The sequence below is a fragment of the Lissotriton helveticus genome, chromosome 4_1 (genome assembly GCF_964261635.1).
Source record: "Lissotriton helveticus chromosome 4_1, aLisHel1.1, whole genome shotgun sequence".
In the NCBI taxonomy this organism is placed as follows: domain Eukaryota; kingdom Metazoa; phylum Chordata; class Amphibia; order Caudata; family Salamandridae; genus Lissotriton; species Lissotriton helveticus.
The window spans coordinates 702,162,063-702,177,646 of record NC_136063.1 but is presented as its reverse complement, the minus strand read 5'-3'; the positions used below and the strand labels follow the sequence as shown (position 1 = coordinate 702,177,646).

Sequence of the window (15,584 nt, the reverse complement as noted above, 5' to 3'; positions counted from 1 at the left end):
GAAAAGGAAGCCATTTTTCAAGCCTCACATCAGAACTGGTCCTCAAAGGACACTCCATACAAATATTCCAAAATCTTGCCCCAGTGACGCTGCGCCACCATAGAGAGTTCAAGCCGGTCACGGACAAACTGCGTGACCTCAACATCAAATACCAATGGGACCACCCCTTTGCTTGGTTCTTCACCTGGGAGGGCAGGCGCCGGGTGATTCACTTATTACGTGAATCAAAACAACTTGTGCAGATTCCAACAGACTCCTGCAAGGCTAGCTAGTCACCTCCTCGTGTATCATCCCAAGAGGCCATACGCCCGGAATGGTCTACCTTGAACCCTGCCAAACCCAGACTGCCTAATACGGAACAGTCCTCCTCCATGAGCCAAACAGAACATTATTCATCACCTCCGCACCATGGATGGAGCAAAATCTCCACCCCACTCCACTTCATCTTCCAATTGAGCCTGGGGTGCTATGCTCTGGGCCATGCCTCGGACCGGATACCTGGTGCTAATACCCTCTGGATGCTAATGCAACTGGGCCCTGGACTCTGCTTACACAGTAAGGACATGCCAATGGGGTCCGTCCCCAGAGACTATCAGGCTTTATGCTCAGGAACTCTCCTCTCCTTATCGCCTGAAACTTGGGATTCTGCGATGGATCTACCTTGGGGACCCTTCCGACATTGACTTTGGCCTCCTACCTTGCCTTGACGGCCGCTGGCTGGAAACTAGAAGACCTAATGGCTACTTCCGAGCACCCCCTATCCGATTCGTTCCCTCGAGTGTGACTTCTCCAAAATGGCCCGAGCCCAGACATGTGGGCGATTCCAGGACTTAAATGGGGCCTTTTAGCCAGGTTGGCCTTTTGCTGATTACGTTGCTCTTTTTCTACCCTTTCTTCTTTTTATCCTTCTCTTGTAGGGTCTCTGGCTGGGGGTGTGCGTCTCCTTGGATATCCCTCATACCTACCTTGCCTTGCGAGATGGTAGTTGTCCTTTTCAGGCTTTGCCACTGCTTCTTGGCCTTGCCTTTCACCGCTCTCATTTCTGCCATCTCCCTCACCGACCATGCTCATGTGGAAATGGGATTACAGTGCTGGCGTACCACATCGCGACCCTGCCCTCAATTGCAACTTCCCCCTCACCTCCTGCGCGACACAGTCAAAGTGGCTGAGACCAGGCAAGGAATCTCAGCATACTTTGAGTCGAACGCCTTTCCTGAGACTCCGTCCTTTACTCTATGGCACGCCTTTTAGGCGACAATCGGCGATGCAATTACGTCAATTATTATCGCCCGTACACGAGAGGCTAGGCTAGTGGAGACGGGTCTGACTAGGGACATTAAGGCCTTGCAGAGGCTGGATCACTCCGACCCCTCTTGGTGTCACAAATGGCAGCTGGCCCTACTCCTGGGCCAACTGAGGGCACACCAAACGAGCAAGGCAGAGAGGTTGTTTCTTGCATTAAAACAGAGATTATGCAAAGAAAGGGACAAAGTGGGGTCTGTTATTGCCGGACGGTCTGCCAGCAGGTGGCACGGTCCCACATATCAAAGGTTAAACTTGCAGATGGGCTATCTCAGAACAAGATAAGCAGCAAATGTTTCACTCTTTTTATACTGCTCTCTATGAGGATGGAAGTCCCCCCTAGCCCCAAAATGACATTTGCTCCTTCCTAGCCTCTTGCACGTGGAAACCCCTTGAAGCTCAGCACAAGCAGCTCCTAGAGGCCCCGATCACTTTAGCCGAGCTACAGGGCGCTCTTTGTGACCTACCGGTAGGCAGAATCCCTGGACTGGATGGCCTTCCATTCTCATTCTATCGCTCATTCATGCCTCAGTTTCAGGATCACCTACTTTGTCTTTTTAACTCATTTTCTGACACTAAGGGCTTTACTATGTCTGCGGCTGAAATAGTACTCATCCCTAAACCAGGAAAAGGACCTCTCTTCATGCGCATCTTACCACCCCATTGCCTTGATAAATACAGACGCCAAGATCCTGGTGAATCGCCTGGAACCATACCTGCCCGGCGTGGTCGACCCAAACCAGGTCGGCTTTCTACACCATCGCCAGGGCGCGGACAAAGTATGCTGGATAGCCCACTTGGTAAAGAAGATTCACTGCCAGGATATCCCAGCCTGGCTTCCCTCTTTAGATGCTGAAAAACTTTCGAAAAGTTAGTTGGTCCTTCTTACGGGCAGTCCTGCAGAAAATTGTCATGACATCTCGAACTATGGTCCCCCATACCTCTCCCACAGCGCAGATTTGGATCAACAGCCTGCTCTCCCCACCCATATGAGTCCAAAGGGGCACCAGACAGGGCTGCCTGCTCTTGCTCATGCTTTTTGCCTCAGTGGTCTAACCATTGGCGATCCCTATACACCTGGTGGAAGACTTCGAAAGGCATACCCTTCGCCGGCCTGGAACTTAAGGTTGCTCTTTTTGCTGATGACCTACTGATTACCCTGGCCAACCCTGAGATCTTGCTGCCTGCCCTAGTAACTCTCTTCAGGTCCTTTGAGGGGCTGTCGGGTTTTAAAGTCAACATGGCCAAGTCCCAAAAGCTGAATTTAACGATTCCCCCACAGGAGGTACCCGGCTTGCAGTCACTTGCCTCTTTTCAATGGCACCACGCTCACTCAGCTATCTGGGTGGGAAATGCCCATGGTTCTCCAACAAAATCTTCATGGTGCCCAGAGACCCAGGTGGGGGGGATGGGGTCTTGCATGCCCTAATCTTTTAGAGTACTATTGGGCATTACATCTCCAAATTACCTCAGAGTGGGTTGTTCACGAAAAGCAAAAAGCATTGGTTCCACATGGACCATGCGGTGTCCTGTTGCCAACTCTGGGACTTGGCTTGGCTCCCGAAGCATCTTCGACCCTATATTGCTTACATTGCCGGCCCCACAAAAACGGTCCTCGATATCTGGGACACGATAGCGACCTTGAGGGAACCAACCAGTCAAGCGCACACAACAGTATTAATGATATGAGTAATCAAGTTGAAAACATTCACAGGATAAGATCATACACGAATGTTCTTTTCATTCCTTGTTTAATGAGTCTGTAAATGTTTCTCCTATCTAGGAGATCCATACAAAAGGAAACGCTGGGGGTCGGAGTGGAGCCTGCGGCTTAATTTGACTCAACACGGGAAACCTCACCCGGCCCAGACACGGAAAGGATTGACAGATTGATAGCTCTTTCTCGATTCTGTGGGTGGTGGTGCATGGCCGTTCTTAGTTGGTGGAGCGATTTGTCTGGTTAATTCCGATAACGAACGAGACTCCTCCATGCTAACTAGTTACGCGACCCCCAGTGTTTCCTTTTGTATGGATCTCCTAGATAGGAGAAACATTTACAGACTCATTAAACAAGTAATGAAAAGAACATTCGTGTATGATCTTATCCTGTGAATGTTTTCAACTTGATTACTCATATCATTAATACTGTTGTGTGCGCTTGACTGGTTAGTTAATTCATTATAAGGGTTAGCCTTCTCACCCTTGAGTTTCAAAGTTTTGGGGTTTTCTTTGAACAAGCAGCACCAAACAAATCTATACTATCGTGACCACTCCACCACTACATGTTGTGCGCCATCAAATTCTGAACACTGATAACCCTTCGCAGAACTGTTTAGCGACCTTGAGGAGCCTCGCTACCTTCCCCTCTCCTAACACTCCTTTTGCCTGCAACCCAGACTTTCCCCCTGCCCTACAGCCGCATTCGTTCTTAACTTGGAAAGAGGGTGGGTGCGTACGATACAAGACCTCTTTGAGGGGGATACATTTACCAACTGCGATAGTGGCTGCTTCAACCACCTAATGTGCAGGGGGCAACACGGCCGCTCACATGTTTTGAGACACCGGAGCACTCACTTGATGGCACATGGGGATTGATCTCACACACATATCAGGTGTTCCAACACTCCACCCCTATTCAACCACACACTTATCAATCACAATGGCATTCAGACTCTACAGAAGAAATCTCCCCTAAATAATGGAAATAGCTCTGGTGAGACATTCCTAAGATATATAGGAGTATACCCCTACGTGAAACCGCTTATAAACTAATGACTAAGTGGTACTATACCCTGGCACGCTTACAGAAAATTTTCCCCACTTCCTCCCCTTGCTGCTGACATTGTCCCTTGGCTGCCGGCAATTTCATTCACATTTGGTGGTCTTGCTCATTACTAATCCTATACTGGAAGGAAGTTCTGAGCCACATTAAGGACACCATAATGTCTTTCCCTCCCGTGCTCATACACCACGGTCATTCTGGGCATTTAGCCCACAACACTTACTCCTATGAATCATGTTGATCGTCACCTTATAGCGCAGATGCTGGTTGCAGCCAGACAATAGCTTACTCTCCATTGGTAGAAGCCTACTGCGCTGCCTATTGCCTTGTGTTTCACCCGCCTTTGGCATGTCATGGTGATGGAACTTTTATTATGCAGGATAGCACACACAGAATCCAAATTTGCTCGCATTTGGCAGGCACGGATTGATTATTTCTCAAAATTGGAAAACTCTTGCTTTACATCACCCTGGATCTGAGCCCTCCAACTCAATGAACATGCCTCTCCTGTCTTTGGAGAGGATACCTCTTGGAGAGATGTCCAGCTCCCTACCACAGGGACCCAGATCTCCTCCCCCTACATTCCCGCAAGGGTTACACCTGAACCCGCCAGAGGCACTCCCCTCCTTTTCACTTTTTTAAGTTTTCTCTTTCTTTTCCTTCCCCTCTATCCATTTCTAGCCTTTATAGGACCCAGGCTGTTATAGCTCTCATGATTCCTTCTTTTTCTTCCTCCCCACACCTGTCTTTATACTCTGCTGACAGATGCTTTGATAAACCTTTAAAACAGCTGTTATTAGATCATCTTCTGCGATCCTGGGCTTCGCCGGTAGGCTAGGGGCTAGGCCCATGGAAGCCATATTAAAAATCTATAACAGTAAACCCGTAGCGATTGCCTTATATGGATCCGCATTGTGGGGCTATGTAAATGTGGAACCTATTCAAAAAGCGGAAAATAGATTCATCAGAACCCTACTCTCTGTTCCCCAGTCGACCCCAACGTATTCGATCCATAAAGAAGTGGGCCTACAGTTTCTTTCCGACAAGTTGAGCATGGCCCCCCTGATTCTTTGGCTGAAAATGTGGATGAATGAAGATCTCCCACTGAATCATAAGATCATGTCTGACGTGCTATCCTTGGACAGATCCAAAAAGATCCCTTGGGTGGCTTATTTGAGCAGGGCATTTTTGGATCTTGGCCGTCCAGACCTTTTTTCCCTCCCCTGAGAATATTAAGTTCCAAGATATTGAATTTGTTAAAAAGTCATTTCTGGAAAGGAAGGACGCATGCCGTGAAGAATGTGAACTGGTAAAACCGGCAGTGAGGGAACATTGTTTATTGGTCAACTCATTATCACTTGCTCCCTACCTTGGTTTTGTAACAATCCCTTTTCATAGGTTTCTTTTAACCAAATTCAGATTTAATTTGTTACATCTTTATTTAGGTTCTTTTAAAAATTGGCAGAAACCAGAATTAGCTCTCCCCTGTAGCTGCGACCAGTTCTCAGTGCAGGACACGATGCATTTTGTTATGTTTTGCGGGTTGTTTTCAGAACCACGGGAAAAATATCTGTTGCCCATATTTAAAAAGGCCGGCTTTACGCAAGTAAGAACCGCTTTGCTTTATCTACAACTATTACCCGATCCCCATGTTACTTTTTGCATTGCTAGTTTTCTGGTAGCCGCCTCGAGGGTGAAAGCTGCCTGTCATGATTAGTTTTATAGAGAAATGCTTTTTATCCGTTTTATACTTGTGTGTAAATGATATATCTTAATTGTATGTTAAACTGTTATCCATGTAATGTTTTTATGTAACTAGGATAATTTTATAATTGTATTTTATTTTTTCTGCTTTGTATGGCTTTTGAGTAAGCCGAATAAAGTTATTCTGACTGAACCTTTAAAACAGGGTGGGGTTCCCTTTCACAGTTGCAATCTTACCAGTTTACTCAGAGTTCTTCTGTTGCTGGACAAGTTGTAAGAGTTTGCCTCTATTGTATGACCTCCATGTTAAATGTGATATTTTGCATTGCTGACTGTCCGTCATATGCTTAACACTATGTTGCATGTTTATGTCCTTTAATAAACAGAACTTCTCTAAAAATGACTGTGGAATCGAGAACAAGCAAATAAAATAAAAATGTATGATTTACTGATTGATGAATCTGGTTCTTTAAATAAAGAATACCTACCAGGATTTCTACAGTAAGCCTGTCTAGATAGGAAGATTTTGTAAAACATCTATGTTATAGGGACAGTGTCCCATGGGTTACCCACACAAAACAGAGTTGCTATTTTGGTACACTCTAATGTCTGATTAAGAGGCCCATGATTTAGTATTTCAGGAGACAAATTTCCATGTTAGAGTTTTGATTTTGTACGTCATGTTCATCATGGCCAACAAAAAGTATTGACGTGGTAATCTAAAAAATGTTTATATCTGATTGCAAGTATCATCACAGATGAATCTCACTGATGACCATGCTGAAGCACTGAGTATCCTACTGATGCATCTCATTTTGACCTCTTGAATGAATAGCAACAGAGGTAGAAATATTGTGTGGCAAATCCTTAAATAATTAACAAAACAGCTGGCCTCCAAATGGCATTTTACTCAGAAGTTTGGTTGGAGTTCTCATGTCATTTTTTAATCTGTTGCAAAATACGTTAGGTAAAGGGTGCATCATTTCATAGAGGTATTCTGCCACTTGCTTGTTTACTTGCAGATTGTGATATGTATGGTGGAAAAGACTCAATAGGCAAGCTATAATGTTTTTTTAGGTACTCTGTCTACTGCATCAGCTTTCCACAGGCTGTCCCATATACTATAAAGTATGCTTTCTTTCCATTTGCCTTGTATGCTGCATTCAGACTTGTTTTTCCATACACATATACCCATTAGCCCTTATTTCCCCCAAGCGATTGGAGATAGTACCTTCGTGATGTGATCCTTTTCTTTATACAGGACTCCAGGAATGACCTGTAGGGAGTGTTCATTACAGCTTTCATAAGCTTTACACAAACATCTGGGAGATGTTTCATGACTTGCACATCTGCTACGCTGAAGCCAACACTAGATGGGTCACACACAGATGCTGCTATCAGCTCAAACAGGTCTAAATTCAGCAGATCCATCTCCAACACCTTTAAAAAGAAATAATCAGGAAAAGGGTTAATATTTGTCTGCAGGCATCTCAGATAACAACCCTCTTAGGTGCCTTGATTAACATTTCAAAATAAAACTACACACCAGTTACTTTTGTTTTAAATTCTCTTTTGAATGTCCTGTACTACTACAGTGTTTTGACCTAAAACATTTGCACATTTGTAAATGTAAACCACCCAATGTGTAAAAATCCTGTAAATATATGACCATTATTGTAAATACAGGAGTTTTATACCCTTTTGATGGTCTCTAGAAGTAAGGAATAGATCAACTAAATAAACGATTAAGTAGGCACCTTCTAAAAGAGCTATGAAAAATGCATTACTTTGTTGATCTTAAACCATGGATGAGTATATCTAGTGCTACATAAGGGGCTACTTATTTTGTATTTCTATGGGGTACATTCCTCAAACAGTGGCATTGTGACACTGTTCCATTACCACAATACTATTGCAATGTAGAGTCTACAGTTTGTGTAATATTAGCGCAAAGAAAAATGTTACCTACCCTATAAGCATCTGTTTGTGGCATGTACTGCCTTAGATTCACATGCTCTGCATACTCCTGCCAAAGGAAAATGTTACCTACCCTATAAGCATCTGTTTGTGGCATGTACTGCCTTAGATTCACATGCTCTGCATACTCCTGCCAAAGGAAAATGTTACCTACCCTATAAGCATCTGTTTGTGTCATGTACTGCCTTAGATTCACATGCTCTGCATACTCCTGCCATCTAGTGTCGGGCTCAGATGTGTACAACCTGTTTTTTTTTCAAAGACGTTTTTCGAGTCTCTTGGTATAGTGACTCTTCCTAGGACTCGTAATATGCATGTGCGAATGATGAAAATTCACAAGAAAGATCATGCAACAACAAAAAAATAGGAAGTAAAAGAACAAATGCATCTGTAACAACCAAAAGGCTTCTGGGGAGGAGGGTGGGAGCATAATAATCTACAGCACTAAATACCACAAATATATGCTTACAAGGTAACATTTTCTGATCGTGGCATGTGTAGCTGTAAATAGAATGTAAAACACTTCTAGCCAAAATGCTCGCTAGTGAGAGGATGCTGCAGAAGAGTGAAAAAATGTACGTAGTACAGGCTGGCCCATTTGAGCTTCTTGTTGTGCTATGAGATCCACACATCAGTGTTTGATGAACATGTGTGGTGTGGACCAAGTAGCTGCCTTACAGATATCACCTGTTGGGATATTACCTATAAAGACCATGGAGGCTGCTTTTTTACAGTTAGAATGCAAGCTTGGAAGAGCACGAAGCTGCCTATTGGCCTTGGCACAGCAAGTCTGAATTCATTTGACCTGCCAGCGAGCTACCTCTTCTTTTGAAATGGTACTGTCATTGGGTGATTTAGTGTATGCAACAAATAACTTGTGTTTTACGAATCAATTATTTCCTATCAATGTAGTACATGAGGGCCCTCTTTACATCTAGTGTGTGATGCACTTTCTCTGCTACTGAGATTGGAAAAACACTGGGAGTTCAATTGTCTGGTTAAGGTGGAAAATAAAGATCATCTTATTTAAAAAATTTGGATTAGTTCCAGGGATCACATACCATGACATCGTAAACTTTGAAAAAAGGTCCTTCCAGCGTGAGATTGATCTCGTTCAAACACAAGACTGTGGCTAGAAACGCTACTTTGCAAGACCAAAATTGGAGACCGCAAGAAGGAAGGAGTTCGAAAGGGGGTTACATGGGCCTAGTGAAGACTAAATTGAGATTCCATAATGGGACTGAGTGTAGCCTGGGAGGGATAATTCTTATAAGTCCTTCCATAAAGACCTTAAAGACTGGTACTCTGAATAGTGAAGAGTGTTCCCTATTCTGTAGGTATGCTGTCACCGCAGCCAAATGTAAATGTATGGATGTGTAAGCCAGGCCTCAACATTGCAAGTGAAACAGGTAACCGAGAATGTCTTATGCTAATGGCTTTAGTGGATCAATATGTTTGGGTAGGCAGCAGTAGACAAACCTCTTCCACTTTGCCACATACCAGGCTCGGGACGTGGAACGGCGAGTCTCCTAGAGGATGGACATACAATCCGAAGGCAAATGAAGGCAACCAAACTCTAGGACTTCAGGGGCCAGATCACCAGATTGAGCTGCCTGGGATTGGCATGCCTCATTGTGCCCTTGTATTGAGTGAGAAGATCCGGTCTGTTGGGGAGATTCTCCAGAAGGGCAGAATCTTGAATTTAAATTGCTGTCCACTTACCACACACCTGAGGTAGCAGCAATGCGCTGAATAAATTAGGATATGAAAATCGTAGTTCTTTAAATCAAGAGTGGTCATGAAGTGACGTTGCTGCAATAGCGCAATGACTTCCTGAAGCATGACCATGAGAAATGCTCTGAAAGGATGTACTGTACTTGCTTGAAGTCTAGTATGGGTCTGAGGGACCAGTCTTTCTTGGGGAATAGAAAGGACAGAGTTTACACTCCATTGCTGTGTTGTTATAGAGGCCCAGGTTCTTTGAGTAAGAGCGCATCTATTTCTAACTGGAGGAGGCGGTGGTGTGGTGAGAGGGAGTGTTTGCGGGTGGGGCAAAGAGTTCCAGGTAGTAACCCTGCTCTACAATGGACAGAACCTATTGGTCTGAGGTGATGCTTTGTCATTGCGGAGGTGTGGTATGAGCAGGGGAAAGTTACAGGAGGTCACTGCTTGGCAGGTGTTGCTCCCTAAGGACCCCAACTCTACTCTTGCCCTTGGAACCGTTTCCTCTATAGGCACCCCTGGAATAACCCCAGAGGCATGTGGACGGTGCTGTTGTCTCTGGTAAGAAGTAGAGGCCTCTGGGGAGGTGGCTTTAGCGCCACCATGGAATTGTGAGCTTCATAAAGCCACAAGGGGGATGGAGACTGGAGAGCTCTCATTGCTTTGGCTGTGTCTATGTCTTTTTCTAAAAGTCTTTTCTAGCAGCAGATCAACTTGAGGTCTTAAGAGGTGTTGCACATCAAAGGGCATGTTTAGCAGATGCTCCTGGACTTCTGGCTTGAAGCCAGAGACACAGACAAAAGCAGTTCTGTGGGTTAAGACACTCTAGTTAATGCCTCTGGCAGTGGTGTCAGCAAGGTCAAGAGCACACCTGATAGTTATATTGGAGGTTGTTTGCCCTTTCACTACAGTCTCCTGTGCCTGTTGTATGTATTGTACAGTAACAAAATGGTCAGGTAGTATGAAACAATTTTAAATAAGCATAGTCATTCACATCCAAAATACCAAGTTTTTACTAAATAAATCATCGATTTAGTGTGCTGTTGTAAATAGCAAAACAGTTGCACAATACTCATCAAATGGTACTAAGTATATATACAAATATTTACACATTTTGGTGCTCAAGATAGGGAAGAGGGAAAAGGAGTGTAAGTGACCATTGTGCATTTGTGAGGGTAGTGGACACGGACTAAGTGGTGCGACATATATTCATCACATTAACTTTCTGATAATGATCCAGCCTAAGGAATAGGTCAGTAGTTCCACATAATTTACATAGCTCAACATGGACACTGTTATTTTTTACACAATTGTCCTCGCTTGTAATCTTTTGGGTATTTGTCAACGTTTCAACCTCTGTAACTAGGACTAGGTGAGTCCAGCCTTAGATTGAGGTCTTCATCAGGACTGTGGTAGAAGCTGGGAGCCGATCCGGAGGGTCCGTGGGTGGAGCCAAGGGACGATGACCTTCCACGCCCCGTTGGCCGACACACGGGGAGAAGGCGAAAAGCGACGGTGCTTCTTCACCTTCTTCTTATTCTTCGACTTACCCTATGACTTCCATGAGGAGTGATGGTGATGACTCCGCGGCCAGTCTTGCGACCTCCCTTTCAACTGGGACCTCGAGCGGCACAGAGCTGACTGATGGGCCTCCAGAAGCATTCGGGACTACTCCAGCAAAAACTTCGGGTTAATGACCCGACAGTTGGAGCACAACTTTGGGTCGTGGTCGCTCTCCAGGCACCAATGGCGTTATTTGTCATTTGTGTAATGTACAATGTGTCATTAGTTTGGCATTGCATTGGGTTTAATTACTTTTATCACAATGTTCTATGGAAATTAAAGGAATAGCCAAGAAATGCCTTGTGTCCGACTTCCAAAGTGGTCCCACTGTGAAGAAAAATATATATTGCTCTACAATGTTGTACAAAACAAGAGATTAAACCTAATTTATGTGTGCTTCATAAAGTGAAAAAGTGAAGTTGAGCTTACTTTAGGCTTTCCACGTTCCAACAGCTCTGCACTCAACTGCGGGCTGGGGACAAATGTGGGCACCTATGATATGGCCATAAGCGGAGTCTATGCAAGCTCTGGCCTCTGATGAGGTGCTGGCTGCTGGTACGTCACCAGTTGCTAGCAAACAAAACAATCCACTTGAGTGGGTCCTTGCTTCAGCCCTGGGTGGACTGGTGAGTGTGTGTTGCGATTGGTGCGTTGGCGTCCCACAAAACACGCAGAACTGGGATAATGAGGTCTCCATTGATACCAGCACAAAGCGCTGAGCCCATGGCACTCGGGCAGCTCTGTAGCTTCAAAGCAAGGATGTAAATACAATCCTTGGACCATGGGATACTGATAAGAGAAATATACAGAGGAACAACAGGAAATAGTATGCTACATCCAACAGAAACAGAGGAAAATGTAAGTGGGAAGCACACAAACCACTGAAAAGTAAGGGTAGGATGAAAGCCCCTTTTAAGATTTATATTAACTACAACAGATTTCACAGGCACAGCACATGTGCTGTGCAGGAGAAACCTAAAATCGATCGCCGAAAAACATGAATTTAGATGGGGAATACATAAAACAAAGGATATTTCTCTTTTGAAAAGAGGCGTTAGGAAATACATCTTTTCTGCTTTGTTATCCCATTTTTGCTTTTCAGTGGGTATACCCTGTAAAACAATAATTGGGTACATGTGCTCTTTTGAAACTGTTCCCAAATTGCCAGGACTGTCATTCCGGTAAGCAAACTAGTGTATGTAGGGGTCCTTATTAGTTGCAGAGAGGTTGTATTTGGGTAGTGGAAGTCTCAAAAATATTTTTTCCACCTCCCAAAAACATTCAATGATATTTTGATTTTTTTTTTAAACAAATTTTATTGCGTCAAGTTGCACATATATTGCAGTGCTCTGTACCCCAGAGGCAACTGCACAATCCAACAATTCAATGTTGGTGACTGACTGTCTATACAGAATAGAAATAGAAATAGAAATACCTAGTCGTTACCCCTCCGGACCGCAAAGATGCGGTCCGGAGGGGTAACGACTAGGTATTTCAGTGCGGGTTCTCCGTGAAGGAACAATGTTTCCATAAGGCGATCCTGCCCCCTACCAGCGACCATGCTGTGCTATTAGGCACCCATACATAAACTACGAAACAGTAAAAACGTATGTATGAAACGCATGTTTTAGAATAGACAGCGTTCTAAATCATTTTATTTAACAAAATTGCACACCCCTACTAGGGGATCATAGGAGTGGTGAATATAGGGCTGGTCCCTATATGGTCCTGATGAAAAGCTTTGGGGAGCTTGAAACATGTCAACTGAACACTGATTTAATCCCCATTAAAGGTTAAATTGCAGTGTCAAACCCCATTTTATTATACCAACCTAGGAGCTTAATAACTTTGTTGAGGCCCACTAGCACGGTATTATTAAACACTCACACCCACTGCACCACTATCTCACTCACACCACACATAGTCTTTCACAACCAAGTGCTCCTACGTAATTCGCAAGTCGTAGCACGCCCCTTTTCGTAGAGAACTGGGATGGCCCCAATGATGAAGCATGTCACCGTGGGGAAACCCTGGTGAGTGAGAGACACTAGAAAGAAATTTTTCTTTCTCTTTGGTCTATTCTGACAAAATCTGATCAGTGACCAACACACAAGCTAGGTCTCTGAATCCAGTACATTGGATTCCTACTGTTATATACAGAATATCAAAACATATACCAACAGCACCCCTCCCCGACCCGCTGATCGAACCACAGCCACAGTCCTGAGAACCACATAGAAATACAGCAGAAAGGGTAGACCCCTTTGGACCCTCCCGTACCATGTCCCCATAGTCCGAAGATAAGAATACTGTCAGTCCACTGGTTGATCCTCTGCCACTGGGCGTGGATCTAACAACAGGCCCTGATAATCCGCCCACTGTTTCCATATCTTGTAATATTTGCATGGGCACCCCCTAGCTACAAAAATAGGCTGTTCTAACCCCATGCAAAAATCAAGGCCATTCTTCCATGTGGCTACCGATGGGGTCCTTAGCGCTTTCCAAACCTGGGCAATCTCTTTTTTTGCCAGTGTAAAGCCCAATTGCATAAGGTGTCGCTTGTAAATATTGCCACCTATTCCCTCCATGACATGAAGTAAGGCCAGTTGCGGAGTGCGTGGGAGCTCCCACCCCAGAAGCTCCGAAAGGCAGGAATATACCCCTCCCCAAAAGCACGCGATGGATGGGCAGCGCCAAACAGTGTGGATAAATGTACCCTCCTCACGACCACAACGAAGGCACACAGGGGAGGCGATCGTCCCTGCTCTCCACAGATGCACTCAGGTAAAATAGACCCAGTGTAAATACTTAAACTGAACCAGGCGAAGCCACATCGCTATGGCGCCCCTCGCCCTCCTCGTCTAGCTCGCCCACATCGTCCTCCCAAGCCCTTCGAAGCCTCTGAAGCGTAGGGGAGCAATGGGTGACTAGGGATTGATAAATATGAGATATTTTCCGGTCAGTGAGATCCCCCATAAAGACCTTCGCTTCTAGCGGGCTGAATTCTGGCAGTGTCTCCAAGCCCTCCAGGTAGGGGGACAGGGCATGTCAAAATTGAAGATAGCAGTAGAATTGGGATCGTGGCATGAGGAAGTCTGTCTGCAAGTCTCGAATGGATTTAAGCGTCTGACCTCTCATAACGTTCCTAAGCACTGAAATGCCTATTGCGTCCCATCCCCAGAAGCACTGTAAAGCTGCTAGCTGAGGCAAATGCCTGTTGCGCCAGAGGGGGGTCTCCCGAGTCAAGGTGTTCCACCACCCCATTCGGCGCAGTACCTGCCTCCAAATGAAAAACACCACCAGTGTGGCCGATGGCAACGACCAGTGCAGCGGCACCGAATATAATATAGTGTGGAGAAATGGGTGTCCCATGAGCTGTCGCTCAACTGCTTAAGCCGGGTCTTCCCTGTCACCGTACCACCATTCGTTAAGAACTAGCAAATGTGAGGCATGGTAGTATGAAAGAACATCCCAAGACGCCAGTCCCCCACAGTAGGTAGACAAGAAACACATGCGCAGAGCCACCCGCACCTTACCTCCCTCCCACAGGAACTGCCCCAGAGCTGCATTCACCTGTCTGAACCATCGGGTGGTTATGGATGATTCTGTAGTTGGTAGAGGAGCCTGGGAAGCACCACCATCTTAAAGATCGCTGATCTGCCATACAAAGACAGAGGCATACGGGACCAGGACTTCAGATCCTCATGGGTCCATTCCCACACTGGAACCAGGGTGCGCTCCCAGGAGACTGCAGGGACATCAGAGAGGAGTAAGCCTAAATATTCTGTCCCCACGCCGCCAACTGAACCGAGGAAGCCAATGCTCCAAACCCTCCCGATCGCCAAGAACCCATAATGTGGACTTACGGGGATTCATATAGAGTGCCGAAGTTTCTCTGAAAATGTGCATTATGTGCAACACCCGCGGCCCCGTCCTGTCTATAGCTGTAAGAAAGAAAACAACATCATCCGCATATGATGCGATCCTATCAGACAGACCCGGCGCCCACTCAAATCCCTGGATCTGTGCGTCTAGGTGCACCCATGCAGCCAGGGGCTCAATGGCCATTGCAAGTAGGTAGGAGAGAAAGCGCAGGCTGAGGTTGAGCCTTCGCAACTGGGAGAAGAGATGCACCCAGCTGAGGGAATCAAACTCTCTATCCACATCGGCCAACAACAGTGCAGCTGGTTCCCCCAAATGCCTGATGGCCGCCACCGCCACATGCGCTTGTCTAATATTAGGTCTGTCGCCCTCCGAGGCATGAACCCAGCCTGATCGGGGTGCACCAGGGTGGAGATGTGGGGCAGGAGGCGATTGGCCAATGCCTTGGCCAGAACCTTCGCCTCCACATTCAAAAGCGAAATAGGACGATAGAAGGCATGTTGCCACGGGGGCCTGCCTGGTTTGTGGAATACCACCACCCCTGCATTCCGCTAGTCTGGAGGGGCAAGCCTCGTTCCCGAGCCTCCTCCACCACCAGTTGAAAGTGAAGGGCCAATTTTGTGAAGAAGCGTCTAAAAAATTTACTGGGGAA

At 45.7% G+C, this 15,584-nt stretch overlaps 1 protein-coding gene across 1 annotated transcript in view; it reads right to left on the bottom strand.

Moving 5' to 3' along the window:
- PRKDC (protein kinase, DNA-activated, catalytic subunit) overlaps positions 1–15,584 on the bottom strand; it is a 3,158,350-nt gene that overhangs the window by 2,540,366 nt on the left and 602,400 nt on the right. Inside the window, exon 33 of the mRNA XM_078687323.1 lies at positions 7,020–7,228. Within this exon, the coding sequence (XP_078543449.1) occupies positions 7,020–7,228 (209 nt within the window). The remainder of the gene's footprint in view (positions 1–7,019; positions 7,229–15,584) is intronic.